Source organism: Rhinoraja longicauda, chromosome 30 (genome assembly GCF_053455715.1).
Source record: "Rhinoraja longicauda isolate Sanriku21f chromosome 30, sRhiLon1.1, whole genome shotgun sequence".
Lineage (NCBI taxonomy): Eukaryota > Metazoa > Chordata > Chondrichthyes > Rajiformes > Arhynchobatidae > Rhinoraja > Rhinoraja longicauda.
Window position 1 is genome coordinate 11,778,645 of NC_135982.1, and position 14,133 is coordinate 11,792,777.

General features: G+C 48.5%; 1 protein-coding gene across 1 annotated transcript in view; it reads right to left on the reverse strand.

Annotated features, from left to right (window-relative positions):
- Positions 1-7,000: 7,000 nt before the first annotated feature.
- The window catches only part of LOC144608016 (solute carrier family 2, facilitated glucose transporter member 1-like), a 42,951-nt gene continuing 35,818 nt past the window's right edge, over positions 7,001-14,133 (reverse strand). The window contains exons 9-10 of the mRNA XM_078425239.1: positions 10,848-11,051; positions 7,001-10,219 (exon numbers count right to left, since the gene is read on the reverse strand). Of these exons, the coding sequence (XP_078281365.1) occupies positions 10,013-10,219; positions 10,848-11,051 (411 nt within the window). The 3' untranslated portion in view covers positions 7,001-10,012. The remainder of the gene's footprint in view (positions 10,220-10,847; positions 11,052-14,133) is intronic.

A 14,133-nucleotide genomic window follows, 5' to 3' on the forward strand; every position in this document is an offset into this window, starting at 1 on the left:
TATTCAGGGTAATTTATAGCAGCTATTTAACTTTACAACAAGCACATCTTTGGACTGTAAGAGAAAACCAGAGCACCAAGAGGAAACCTGTAGGCAGGGAGGATGAAGATGCTCCACACAGACAGTGCCAGAGGACAGTATTTTGTTATTGGTTTATTATTGTCAAATGCACTGAGATATAATGAATTTTTTGTTTGCATGCTATCTTGTCAAATCAAATCATGCTCGTTTCATTTCGTTTATTATTGTCATGTGTACATTGAAAAGCTTTTTGTTGCGTGCTTTCCAGTCAAAGAAAAGGGCGGCACGGTGGCGCAGCGGTAGAGTTGCTGCCTTACAGCGCTTGCAGCACAGGAGACCACGGTTCGATCCCGACTACGGGTGCAGTCTGTACGTCGTTTGCACGTTCTCCCCATGACCTGCGTGGGTTTTCTCAGAGATCTTCGGGTTCCTCCCACATTCCAAAGACGTACAGGTATGTAGGTTTGGTAAATGTAAAAATTGTCCCTAGTGTGTGTAGGATGGTGTTAATATGCAGGGGTCGCTGGTTGGCGCAGATCCAACAGGGCCGAAGGGCCTGTTTCTGCACTGTATCTCTAAACTAAACTAAACTGTATATGATTGCAAGCAAGCCATCGACAGTGTACAATATTTAGTGCAAGATAAAATCCGATAAAATCTCAGAGTCAACGTTTGCTCGGTCTTTCCCACCCACCTTGCTGCTGTGGAGTGAGGCTTATGAAACTGCTCCCTCTGCTGGTGGCTCAAATCACTTTCCCATTGCACTCAGTTCAACAGAGAGCCCTGTGTCAGGTCTGGAGATAACATTCCCATCTTTGACACGGATCCTCTCGCTCCGCCAGTCAGTTGTTCCAGACTCAAGCATTCTGACTCTCCCCAGAGCCACCTTCTTCATTCCACCGGCTGCCCGTACCCTCACGCCAAGCCCCACCAGGACTGCCCACCCACCCCCGCTGCCTCCAGTTTTAAACGGGTGCCAGGGGTGATGGGGATAAGGCAGGAGAATGGGGCTGAGAGGGAAAGATAGATCAGCCATGATTGAATGGCAGAGTAGGCTTGATGGGCTGAATGGCCTAATTCTGCTCCTAGTGAACTTTGTGAAAAGTTCCACCTGTTTTCAAACCCCTTGAGGGCCCCTCTGTTCCTCTCTCCAGTCATGGATAGATGGGCAGGAAGTGTGGAGAGGGCTTTGGGCCTAATGCAGGCAAATGGGACTAGCTTAGTCCATCAAGTGCACACTGCCCAACAGTCTTACATATACACTCCAACCATGCTTTAATCTCCCAATGTTTCCATCAACTGCCCCCAGATTCTTCCCCTCACCCATGCACCAGTGGAATAGACTGGTTGCATCACGGCCCGGTTCGGCAACTTGAACGCCCAGGGGCGATGAAGACTGCAAAAAGGTTGTGAACACTGCCCAGTCCATCACCGTCTCTGCCCTCCCCACCATCGATGGGATTTACCGGAGTCACTGCCTCAGAAAGGCAGCCAGCATCATCAGAGACCCACACCACCCTGGCCACACACTCATTTCACCCCTGCCATCGGGAAGAAGGTACAGGAGTCTGAAAACCGTAACGTCCAGGTTCAGGAACAGCTTCTTCCCTCCAGCCATTCGGCTATTAAACACTACAACCTCAAATAAGCTCCGAACTACATAGACTATTAGTTATTATTGCACTATTATGGTTTGTTTTGTGTGTGTACATATGCGTGCATATATCTGAAGAATATATAGGGCGGCACGGTAGCGCAGCGGTAGAGTTGCTACTTTACAGCGAATGCAGCGCCAGAGACTCGGGTTCGATCCTGACTACGGGTGCTGCACTGTAAGGAGTTTGTACGTCCTCCCCGTGACCTGCGTGGGTTTTCTCCGAGATCTTCGGTTTCCTCCCACACTCCAAAGACGTACAGGTATGTAGGTTAATTGGCTGGGTAAATGTAAAAATTGTCCCTAGTGGGTGTAGGATAGTGTTAATGTACGGGGATCGCTGGGCGGCACGGACTTGGAGGGCCGAAAAGGCCTGTTTCCGGCTGTATATATATATGATATGATATGAAGAAGGGTCTCGACCCGAAACGTCACCCATTCCTTCTCTCCCGAGATGCTGCCTGACCTGCTGAGTTACTCCAGCATTTTGTGAATAAATCGATTTGTACCAGCATCTGCAGTTATTTTCTTATATATAAATATATATATATATATAAAATCTATATATATAAAATCTATATATATGTCATGCGTATTTGTGAGTATGTGTATATATATACACACACAACTTTTTTCTCTCTCGTTTATTATATTGTTTACAAAGCACTATGTTTACATATTTTGTTGTGCTGCTACAAATAAGAATTTCATTGTTCTATCTGGGACAGATGACAATAAAACACTTTTGACTGCCTTGATTTTACAGTGGCCAATGAACCTACCAGCCTGCAGGTCTTTGGGTCGTGGGAGAAAACCAGTGTAGCTGGGGGGAGTGGTAAACCCACATGGTCACGGGGAGAGCGTGCAAACTCCCTGCAGACAGCACCAGGGGTCAGGATTGAACCTGGTTCACTGAGGCTGTGAGGCAGCGGCTGTACGGGCGGCGCCATGAAGGCAGAGAGCGGTTTGAGCGAAGGTCCGTCAGACTGTTGAACCTCTTCAGCACAATTCTACCAGCAACTCAGCCGCAGGTGGGGAGGACCTCAGACCTCCTTCTCTGCAGCGTGGGGGGCTGAGGAGAGACCTGATAGTAGTATATCAAATTATGAGGGGCATAGAGAGGGTAGACAGCCAGAACCTTTTTTTCCAGGGTGGAAATGTCAAAGACCAAAGGGCACAGATTTAAAGTGAGAGGGGCAAAGTTTAAAGATAGGCGGAGCACGTTCTTTTACAGAGAGTGGTGGGTACCTGGAATGCGCTGGCAGGGGTGATGGGAGAGGTAGATATATTGGTGCTGTTTAAGTGGGTTTTAGATAGGTAGATGGATGTGCAAGGAACGAAGGGATAGGGATCATGACCTGGCAGAGGAGATTAGTTCCAAGGAGAACTTGGCATCATGTTCGGCGTGGATATTGTAGGCGCAGAGGGACTGTTTCTGTGTGGTACTGTTCTATGTTCTAAGTGACCAAAATCTCTTCTGAAAGGAATAATTAATGATTCAGTGATGCTTTATTTCACAAAATGCTGGAGTAACTCAGCAGGTCAGGCAGCATCTCAGGAGAGAAGGAATGGGTGACATTTTGGGTCGAGACCCTTCTTCAGACTGATGTCAGGTGGGCGGGACAAAGGAAGGACATAGGTGGAGACAGGAAGATAGGGGGAGAACTGGGAAGGGGAAGAGAGGGACAGAGGAACTATCTAAAGTTGGAGAAGTCAATGTTCATACCGCTGGGCTGCAAGCTGCCCAAGCAAAATATAAGGTGCCACCAATATCCTTCCTTTGTCCTGCCCACCTGACATCAGTCTGAAGAAGGGTCTCGTCCCAAAACGTCACCGATTGCTTCTCTCCTGAGATGCTGCCTGACCTGCTGAGTTACTCCAGCATTTTGTGAAATAAATACCTTCGATTTGTACCAGCATCTGCAGTTATTTTCTTACAGTGATACATTATAGTCACCAGGTGCAGTGTAATGTTTTGTTTTGCATACAACCCAGTAAAATCATATAGCAGACAGTTACAGAAGTTCACCGAACAGTCCTAACTTTTGCCTGCCGCCACACCAGGTCGCTCCTCGCTCTCGGCGGCTCGCTATATAGCTTTGGATAATGATCGACATATTCTCATTGTGTAGACACAAAATGCTGGATTAACTCAGTGGGACAGACAGCATCTCTGGATAGAAGGAATGGGTGATGTTTCGGGTCGAGACCCTTCTTCAGACTGACTATCCTCATTGAGCGGTGGAAACAAACTATTTTATACTTGGTCAAATCAAGTTTATTTGTCACATACACATACACGATGTGCAGTGAAATGAAAGTGGCAATGCCTGCGGATTCTGCAAAAAAAAAATTACAATTACAGCATATAAATTTAAATTAATACAGAATTTTTTTTTTTAGTTCCTGGAGTTATAATAGTTAACAGTCCTGATGGCCTGTGGGAAGAAACTCCATCTCATCCTCTCCATTTTCACAGCATGACAGCGGAGGCGTTTGCCTGACCATAGCAGCTGGAACAGTCCGTTGCTGGAGTGGCAGGGGTCCCCCATAATCTTGCTTGCTCTTGATCTGCACCTCCTGATGTATAGGTCCTGCAGGGGGGCGAGTGTAGTTCCCATGGTGCGTTCTGCCGAACGCACTACTCTCTGCAGGGCCTTCCTGTTCGGGGCAGAGCTGTTCCCAAACCAGACTGTGATGTTGCCAGACAGGATGCTTTCTACAGCCCCAGAGTAGAAGCATTGAAGGATCCTCAGAGACACTCCGAATTTCCTCAGCTGTCTGAGGTGGTAAAGGCGCTGCTTTGCCTTACCCACCATTGCGGCAATGTGCGTTGCCCATGTCAGATCCTCTGTGATGTGGACTCCCAGGTATTTAAAGCTGCTTACCCTATCCACAGTAGACCCATTTATTTCCAGTGGCATTTACGTCCTTGGATGTTGAGCCCTTCTAAAGTCCACAATCAGCTCCTTAGTTTTTTTGACATTCAAGAGGAGGCTATTGTCCCGACACCAGAGTGCTAGATCAGCCACCTCCTCCCGGTAGGCCTTCTCATCGTTGTTGGAGATCCGGCCCACCACCACAGTGTCATCAGCAAACTTGATGATGGAGTTTGAGCTGAACCTGGCCACACAGTCATGTGTGTACAGGGAGTACAGTAGGGGGCTAAGGACGCAATCCTGGGGATCCTGTGTTCAGAGTGAGGGGGCCAGATGTGTGTTCCCCCATCCTGACCACTTGGGGCCTGGCGGTGAGAAAGTCCAGGACCCAGGAACACAGAGGAGTGTTAAGCCCCAGTTCCAACAGCTTCTCAGCAAGTCTGGTGGGGACTATGGTATTGAAAGCTGAACTAAAGTCTGCGAACTGACCGAGTTGCCATTGCTAATGTGTTCTGGTTTTTTGACAATCTAGTGCCACAGAATCGTACAGCATTGCTACAGGCCCTTCGGCCCACTACATCCATCCCAACCATTGTACTTATCCTATCTGTGCCATTCAGATTGAATGATGGCAGAAGGACCATCTTGCTCCCAATGTCAGCAAGACTGATTGTTGACTTCAGGAGGGGTAAAGGCCAAGGATCCACAAACTGTCTTCATCAACAGGATGCCAGTGGGGAGAGCCAACAGCCTCAGGTTCCTGGGTGTGCAAATCTCTGAAGAAGTGCCCTGGGCCCAGCACATGAATGCAATCACAATGAAGGCTTAGAAGATTGGAATTTCAATATGCCGATGAATATCCAATTGAATTTCTACAAATGTTCAGCTTTAGTTTTAGAGATACAGCGCGGAAACAGGCCCTTCGGCCCACCGAGTCTGCACCGACCAGCGATCCCCGCATATTAACGCTCTCCTACACACACTAGGGACAATTTACACATGCACCAAGCCGATTAACCTACATACCTGTACTTCTTTGGAGTGTGGGAGGAAACTGAAGATCTTTGAGAAAACCCACGAGGTCACGGGGGGAACGTACAAACTCCGTACAGACAGCACCTGTAGTCGGGATCAAACCCCGGGTCTCCGGCGCTGCAAGCACTTTAAGGCACCAACTCTACCGCTGTGCCACCGTGCTGAGATGTACGCTGTACTGACTGGTTGCATCATGGTCTGGCTCAGCAATTCATGGTCTGGTTCAGCCCAGGAGCGAAGGAGATTAGAGAGCTCGACACGGCCCGGTCCATCACAGGTATTGACCTCCCTACAATTGACGGGGTCTATGGGAGACGCCAGCATCATCAGACCAAAACCACACTGGCTACACTCTCACTTTGTTCCTACCATCGGTAAGAAGGCACAGCAGTCTGTAAACTGCGACTACTGTTTAATCAAGAACAGCAATCATCAGGCTCTTGAAACTCTACGTAACTCTAACCTCAGCAACTATGAACTGTGTCTTATAGGCTTTAGCGTTTAGAGAAAAAAGCACGAAAACAGGCGGTTCAGCCCACTGAGTGCAGGCCAGCCAGCGATCACCCCGCACACTAACACTGTCCGACACATGAGGGAACATTTATAATTTTGTTTACCAAAGCCAATTAACCTTCAAACTTTGGAGTGGGGGAGGAAATCAGAGCACCTGGATTAAATCCGTGGGGTCACAGGGAGGTTTCTTCCAGACAGCACCCACAGTCAGGATCAAACCTGGGTGGCGGGGCCCTGTAAGGCAGCAGCCACTGTGTCACCTTTGTTTTCACTGTGAACTACGGTTTTTCCACTACCATGGTTGCCTGGTAGAAATTAAAATCAATAAATTAAATTTCTGTGTGTATTGCACTTACTGCTGCTGCAAATGAGAACTTCTTTGTTCAATTGTCAGTCCATAGGACAATCAATCCCTTGATTTCACCCTCCTGGTCTCATTTACTCCTATTTGGTCTGTAGCCTTGGTGATTCAAGTTCTTATCTAGTTGCTTCTGCAATGAATCAAACTCCCTAGCATTTGACACGTACTTGTTGCTTTTACTAAATAATTCATCCAGCCTCACTTATTTTGTTACTGGGATAAGTAACTGTAGGTAATCGGGGTGGCATTGTGGTAGAGCTACTGCCTTAGAGCGCCAGAGAACTGGGTCGATCCTACTGTCTTGTACGCAGTTTGTACGTTCTCCCCATGACCTGCGTGGGTTTGCTCAGAGATCTTCGGTTTCCTCCCACACTCCAAAGTCGTACAGGTTAGCCGGTTAATTGGCTCAGTACAATTGTCCCCAGTGTGTGGAGGATAGTATTAACGTGCACGGGGATCGCTGGCCGGCGCGGACTCGGTGGGCCAAAGGGCCTGTTTCCACGCTGCATCTCTAAACTAAACTAAACTCAACAAAAACAAGAAGACAAGCACATTTTGTCCATTTTTTAATTACGTTTCAGCTTAGTCGTCACTAAGGTGAGCATTTCGGAAGAAATAAGTACAAAATCTGTGTACAAACACTATTTAAACAAAGTGTGATACTGTTCACATCAACCTTTACATCACAATGGGAACCTGCTGGAGGAACACAGCAGGTCAGGCAGGGTCTGTGGAGGGAAATGGACAGATGACGTTTCAGGTTGAGACCCTTCGTGAGACCTCATGTGATCCCAGCGTCTGCAGTCTCATGCATCTGCCTTACATTGTGCCGTTTCCGGTCGACATGTTCGTTGTTACTGCATTACAATTACAGTTCTAAAGTAAAATAACAGCATTATAAAAATAGTGGGAAATCCATGTTATTCATTAAATCGGGGAGATATTTCCAGTTTGGATGTACCCCTTTATTTCAAAATAAATCGAGGCTCATGTTAGTGCACTCCTCAGAGGCTGCCCGAGGAGGTGATTGGGAACCAACATTGAGATAGAGGAGGTCCTCTTCCCCAGTTCAGTCCATCTGCCCCACCTTAACCTCCTCCCAATGGTTACCAGCAGTGTTGTGAACATTTGTATTTCCTGTTATTATGATACATATTTCCCCCAGCTAAAATCGATCCACCTGCCAAAATTATTGAAGGCCTTCCTTTCGCCACTTTATCCTGCAAATAGTCATTATTAATGCCTGCCAAAGTTTAAAAGAAAGATTCCCTTGGCTTCCACCAGTTGGCGTCCCCAGTGTTTTGGAGATTCCAACCTGTGGTTGGGGAAGTCTACCCCAAATAAAAGGGGAAGAAATGAAATGTCTGACATTTGCCCCCACACAACGTGTGCAGGAAGGAACCGAAGATAGACACAAAAAGCTGGAGTAACTCAGCGGGTCAGGCAGCATCTCTGGAGAAAATGAGCAAGTGACATTTCGAGACAAGCCCCTTCTTATTTTTGGCATATCTTTCATGCATTTGTTCTACATTTCTCCATATCACCGTCTATATCTCTCGTTTCACTTTCCTCTGACTTTCAGTCAGGGGGGAGGGTCTCGACCTGAAACGCCACCTATTCCTTTTCTCCAGAGATGCTGCCTTGACCCGCTGAGTTACTCCAGCATTTTGCACCCACCCCTTGCGAAGGTGCAATTCAGCCAGTGACATGGCTTGAAGTGTGTGTGTGGACGGGGTCGGGGTCTTGGGGAGGGTGGGGGAAAAGCTGGTGCTGGATTTAGTGCAGAGCATGGGACAGAAGCAGTTGCCAGAGATACTGGCTGCAGCCACAGGTCAGGGAGCGAGGCTCCAGGGGTGAAGCAGTCCTGAGGCACCAGGCCGAGTCTGTTACTCACAGTGTACAGGGACCCATCCTAGGACTGTTTCATAGTGGGTCCAATCTCCAGAAATCTCCACACTACCTTGAAGCAGGTCTGTTAATTTAGTTTAGTTTAGTTTAGAGACACAGCATGGAAGCATGCCCTTTGGCCCTCGGTGTCCACGCCGACCATCGATCATCCGTTGTTGCTCGTTCTATGCTATCCCACTCTCGCAACCACTGCCTACACACGAGGGACGATTCACAGAGGGCCAATTAACCTACAAACCCGCACGCCTTTGCGATGTGCGGGGAAACCGGAGCACCCGGAGGAAACCCTCACGGTCACTGGGAGAACACGCAAACTCCACGCAGACAGCACCAAGGGGTCAGGGTTGAATGTGTGTCTCTGGGACTGAGGCAGTGGCACTGCCAGCTGTGCCAGTGCCAGCTGTGCCAGTCTGCGAGCTCTGTGGGAATTCCAGGGGAAATTGGTTCCAAATCCTTAACGAGAATAGAAAAAACAGAATCTCGTTACGCTTGAGAGTTTAAACAGGCAATACGAACTGTCAATGCTGGACTGATGGGAGAGAGATTACAAGTTCCACAGGGCAGATTGCCATTCATATTTCCAGGGTATGAATAATACTTTGGATAGAAAATGGAACTTTGTGTTGTGTTGGTTACTTTGAAGAGGGAAACAAACGGACTTGTTGTGCCACCTTTGGTATTGGAGAAAACACTTGCCTTCTCTAAAGCATCCGGATTGAAAAGAGGACATGTGGTCCTTTAGAAACTGTAAAACACTAGTTGCCTTTCACAATACCTATACACAACTGACACTCAAGGCTCAACACACACTGGGACAAACATAAGCCTGCAGCCCTCCTCCCCAACCACGTCCTTCACTGGCGACACCAATTTATTTCAAGATGTTTTAAACCGCTTCTGGGAACAATCGCAAAAATAAATTCGGCTTTGGGACGCTGCTCACTGAACTAGTACTTAACTAGTTGACGAGTTACTTAACCTGTTCGGTTATTATTCCTCTGTTGGTTTGCTCCAACATAAATAGCCGTGTTAACTAGCAGAGAAACGTGAAATGAATGAGGCATTTATCCACCAATATCGCCAACAGGGATAATACTCTAGTCAATTTAACATTTTCTCCATTACTGACAAACCACTTTTAAAAAATATTCTGGGTTACCTTAAGCTGTGAAATAGCTTTCTACATTAGGTGCTGTACAGCAAGAAACCCCTCATGTACAACCATCAAAGTCTACACAAACTAGAGCACATTTTGCCCACATTTGTACATTTATATCGTGTCTCGGGCTTATTATATTTACATTAGCTCTATAATTTATCGTACTATAAACACTATAAACATATCCCACATATAAATATTTAACTCTATACGTGGAAAGCCTTGAAACATTAATCGATAATTACGGAAAAAATTCAAAACATTAGTCAACGTGTTGCCCAGGCAGGTTTAACAGAACTGGAGATGTGGACTGGCCTGCAAATTGGAACTAGCCTCCTACACAGATACAGGAAACTCATGAATAGCAAGTCGCGGTTCCCCCCCCCCCCCACCCCTCCCCCCCCTCCCCTTAAGCATATATCAGTAGTGTGGGCTAAACCGTCCTCTTGGCTTCCGTTCTCGCTCCGTGGCTCGGTAACCCGCTAAACCTGGGAGTCATCGGCACCCAGGATGTTGAGTTCGTCAGGCCCCATCTTCTCCGGAGACTCGACCTCGGTGCCATGGCGGAAACCGGAGGAGATTTCTTCGAATGTCCGCCCCTTGGTCTCAGGAACCTTGAAGTAGGTGAAGATGAAAAACAGGACCAGCAGCACGGTGAAGATGATGAACACGTACGGGCCGGTTACTTGCTGTAGAGAGGAGAGAGAAAGAGACGCAGGAGTCACACAGCACTTCGGGCCAACTCGCCCGCGCCGACCAAGGTGCCCCATCTATGCTCGTCCCATTTGTCTGTGTTCCACCCCTATCCCTCTAAACCTTATTTGCAGCAGCAAGACACACAGATAAATATATCATTAAGAAAATTCAATAAATTATTGACCTTTCTCCCAGGCAACCTCAGTCGTGGAAAAACCAAAGCCCAAAGTGAAAACAAAGGCGGTACGGTGGCGCAGCAGTAGAGTTGCTGCCTCTCGGAGCAGGAGACCCAGGTTCGGTCCTGACTACAGGTGCTGTCTGCACGGAGTTGGTACGTTCTCCCTGCGTCAGCATGGGCTTTCTCCAGGTGCTCTGGTTTCCTCCCACACTCCAGGGACGTACAGGTTTGTAGGCTTGGTATAATTGTAAATTGTCCCTAGTGTGTGTAGGGTAGTGTTACGTGTGCGGACTCAGTGGGCCAAAGGGCCTGTTTCCGCCCTGTATCTCTAAACTGAACTGAAAGGTCACCTGACCTGCTGAGGGTTTGCATACTTGGATGCCACAAGCGACTGTGATCTGTCCCTCCCCGGTGTTGGGAGCTGTGTTAAACGATGCGCTTACCTCCACATACTGGAAGCACATGCCCACTAAGAAGTTTGCAGTCCAGTTGGAGAGTCCGGACACGGCCATGGCGGCTGGCCTGGGACCTTGGTTGAAGAGCTCAGCCACGATGAACCACGGGATGGGCCCTGGGCCAATCTCAAAGAAGGAAACGAAGCCAAAGATAGCTATGATGCAAATGTAGCTCATCCAAGGCAGCCCTTCCTGTGGCAAAAAAGAAAACACCTCCGTGTTAGACCGCCAGAGTGACAAACGTTTAGCTCATTCACCCCAACATTAACACCAGTACAAAATTCCCAAATCACAATTAAATTCACAGGAACTAATTCTCCCAATTAATCACGCAGAGAGACACATCTTGACCAAAAGCTTGATCCAAGAGCGAGCTTTTTCGTTTTAGAGATAAGGCATGGAAGCAGGCCCTTCAGCCCATTGAGTCTACTCTCTTCATTCTAACTCTATGTTATCTCACCTTCACATCCACTCCCTGCACACTGGGGGCAATGCACAGAGGACAACTAACTGACAGACCTGCATGTCTTTTGGGACGTGGGAGAAAAGTAGAGGTTACTTAGTTACTTAGAGATACAGCGCAGAAACAGGCCCTTCGGCCCACCGGGTCCGTGCCGCCTAGCGATCCCCGCACATTATCACTAGGGACAATTTTTACATTTGCCCTGCCAATTAACCTACAAACCTGTAGGTCTTTGGAGTGTGGGAGGAAACCGAAGATCTCGGTGAAAACCCACGCGGTCACGGGGAGAACGTACAAACTCCGTACAGCACAGCACCCGTAGTCAGGATTGAACCTGAGTCTCCGGCGCTGCATTCGCTGTAAGGCAGCAACTCTAACGCTGCGCCACCGTACCGGTCACAGGGAGAAGGTGCAAACTCCACAACGACAACATCCTGTGATCAGGATCGAACCCGGTTCTGTGGCACTCAGAGGCGGTAGCGTTCCCGGCTATGCCCCATTAGTCATAGATTTAGGGTTTTGCTCCCACATCTCAAATGCACGCGGGTTTGTAGGTTAATTGGTATCTGAATAAAAAATTAACAAAAGTGTGCAGGGAGTGGATGCGAATGTGTGTGGACAGTGGGCCATATATCTCTTAAAAAAAACTTCCACACCCCTGGGTCCAGGCAGCTCATCTTGAGGTCTGAGGAAAGGCCTCTCCCCGCTATCGTTTTGTGAAACGTGTAAAGTCCTGAGGGCTCATCACAAGGTGGATGTGGAAAAGCATCAGAATGAGGGAGATGCAATCATGGGGGGGGGTCCAATACATCAATAATAAGCACCACCTGTTTAATTCAGAAACGAGAACTTTTATTTTTCTCTCAGCAAGTCTTCAAAACTCTCTCGGTATTGATGAATTATTATCGCGTGTATCTGAGGAGATGATGCTTTAAATTCAGGGACAAGGAAAAATCCAGAACACGGTGGGAGTGAAGGGGGCAGAACTGGGGGAGTTGTTGTGGAGTGGCAGGGATGTGAGGAGGGGCTCGGCTGTGGGGGGGGGGGGGGGGGGGGGGGGTGGGTTTAGAAGGAAGGCCAAGGACTGTCACCGTGACTGGGTGTATCGCTGCAAGCACTGAGGCCGATGGGTGAGGCAGGCCCGGCAGTTCCAAAACACCAAGTTTATGGATCACCCCTGTAAATGAATCTCCAATCCACGTTGCCCAAGATCACACCGACCATCGTCAACCTGTTTGCACCACCTCGACACTGATCCTATTTTGTTCTTCACTCTCCCCCTCCCCCCCAGCTTCTACCCCTCACCCACACACCGGGGGGGCAATGTACTGAGGCCAATTGACCCACCGACCCGCACGGCTTCGGGAAGTGGAAGGAAACCTGAGCACCCGGAGGAAAGCCCACACTGTCACAGGGAGAACGTGCAAACTCTACACAAACAGCACCGATGGCCGGGATGCACATACAACTCATCGGAGGGCTCTACCCTTTCACCTCAGTGCCTAGGCCGAGATTGTTCCCAGGGTCATGCACTCACCGAAGCTGACCTTTCGGTCCACTGATTCCACGCTAATTCCATATTTTATTATTCTCGACACATTTCCAACAACTCCTGCCCCTCGTCCACGCACTAGCGGCGACGTGCAATAACCGATTAACCCGTTAACCCAGACACAGAGCCATGCAGAAGGGAAAACGACCCCATGGCTCAACTCGTCCAGGCCATCCAAGGTCGCCCCATCTAGAGTCAGAGTCTTATTTGTGTCAGGAAACCAGAACACCCCAGGGAAAACCCAAATAGTCGCAGGGAGAACGTGCAAACTCCACACAGACAGTGGCGGAGGTCAGGATTGAACCAGGGCCGCCAGAGCTCTGAGGCAGCGACTCTACTCCATGGTAGTTTGGTTGAACCCCTGTGTTGGAAATGCCAATTGGGGCAAGTTGATCAGCCTACGTCAACTTCTACTGCTCCTTAGAACATAGAACAGTACAGCACCTGACCAACCCCGTCAGCCCACAATGCCCATGCTGAACACAATGTCAAATTAAACTAATCTCCTCTGCATGCACGTGTTCCACATCCTCCACTCTTTTCACATAGTCATACAGCACAGAAATAGGCCCTTCACTCAACTTGCCCATGCCGACTAAGATGCCTCATTCACACTAGACCTACCTGCCCACATTTGTCCCATATCCCTCTAAACCTTTTTTATCCATGCATCTGTCCAAGTGCCTTTTAAATGTAGTTATAGTACCTCAACCACCACCCTCTGATAGCTTGTCCCATACAGCCACCACCCTCTCAAATGGTTCTGCTGTAAAACATCAGGTCCGATCTTCCTGGTGGAGCAAATGGTGCAGGAGGAGCAATGGAGATCACCCTCTCCATGACACACTGGTCAACCTCAAGAGCACCTTCAGCAACAGACTGGTTCCACCAAGATGCAGCACAGAACGCCACAGGAGACCCTTCTTCCCTGTGGCTATCAAACTGTACAACTCCACCCCTTTCTGTCATGGGATAGACCGACTCCCCTCCCCTCTCCCCCCCATCCCCTCCCCTCTCCCCCCCATCCCCTCCCCTCTCCCCCCCATCCCCTCCCCTCTCCCCCCCATCCCCTCCCCATATCTTGTTTGCACATCCCCAATCCTCGTCACTTTAATTTCAAGTTTCATGTTTCTTGTGTTTTATGACTGTTTGCAGATCTATTTCCCTCATGGGATAAATAAAGTTCTGTCGTCTGGTATCGTATTGTCGGACACGCTAAGACTCCACCCTCTGATGATCCTCTGTATGCGTCTCACTTG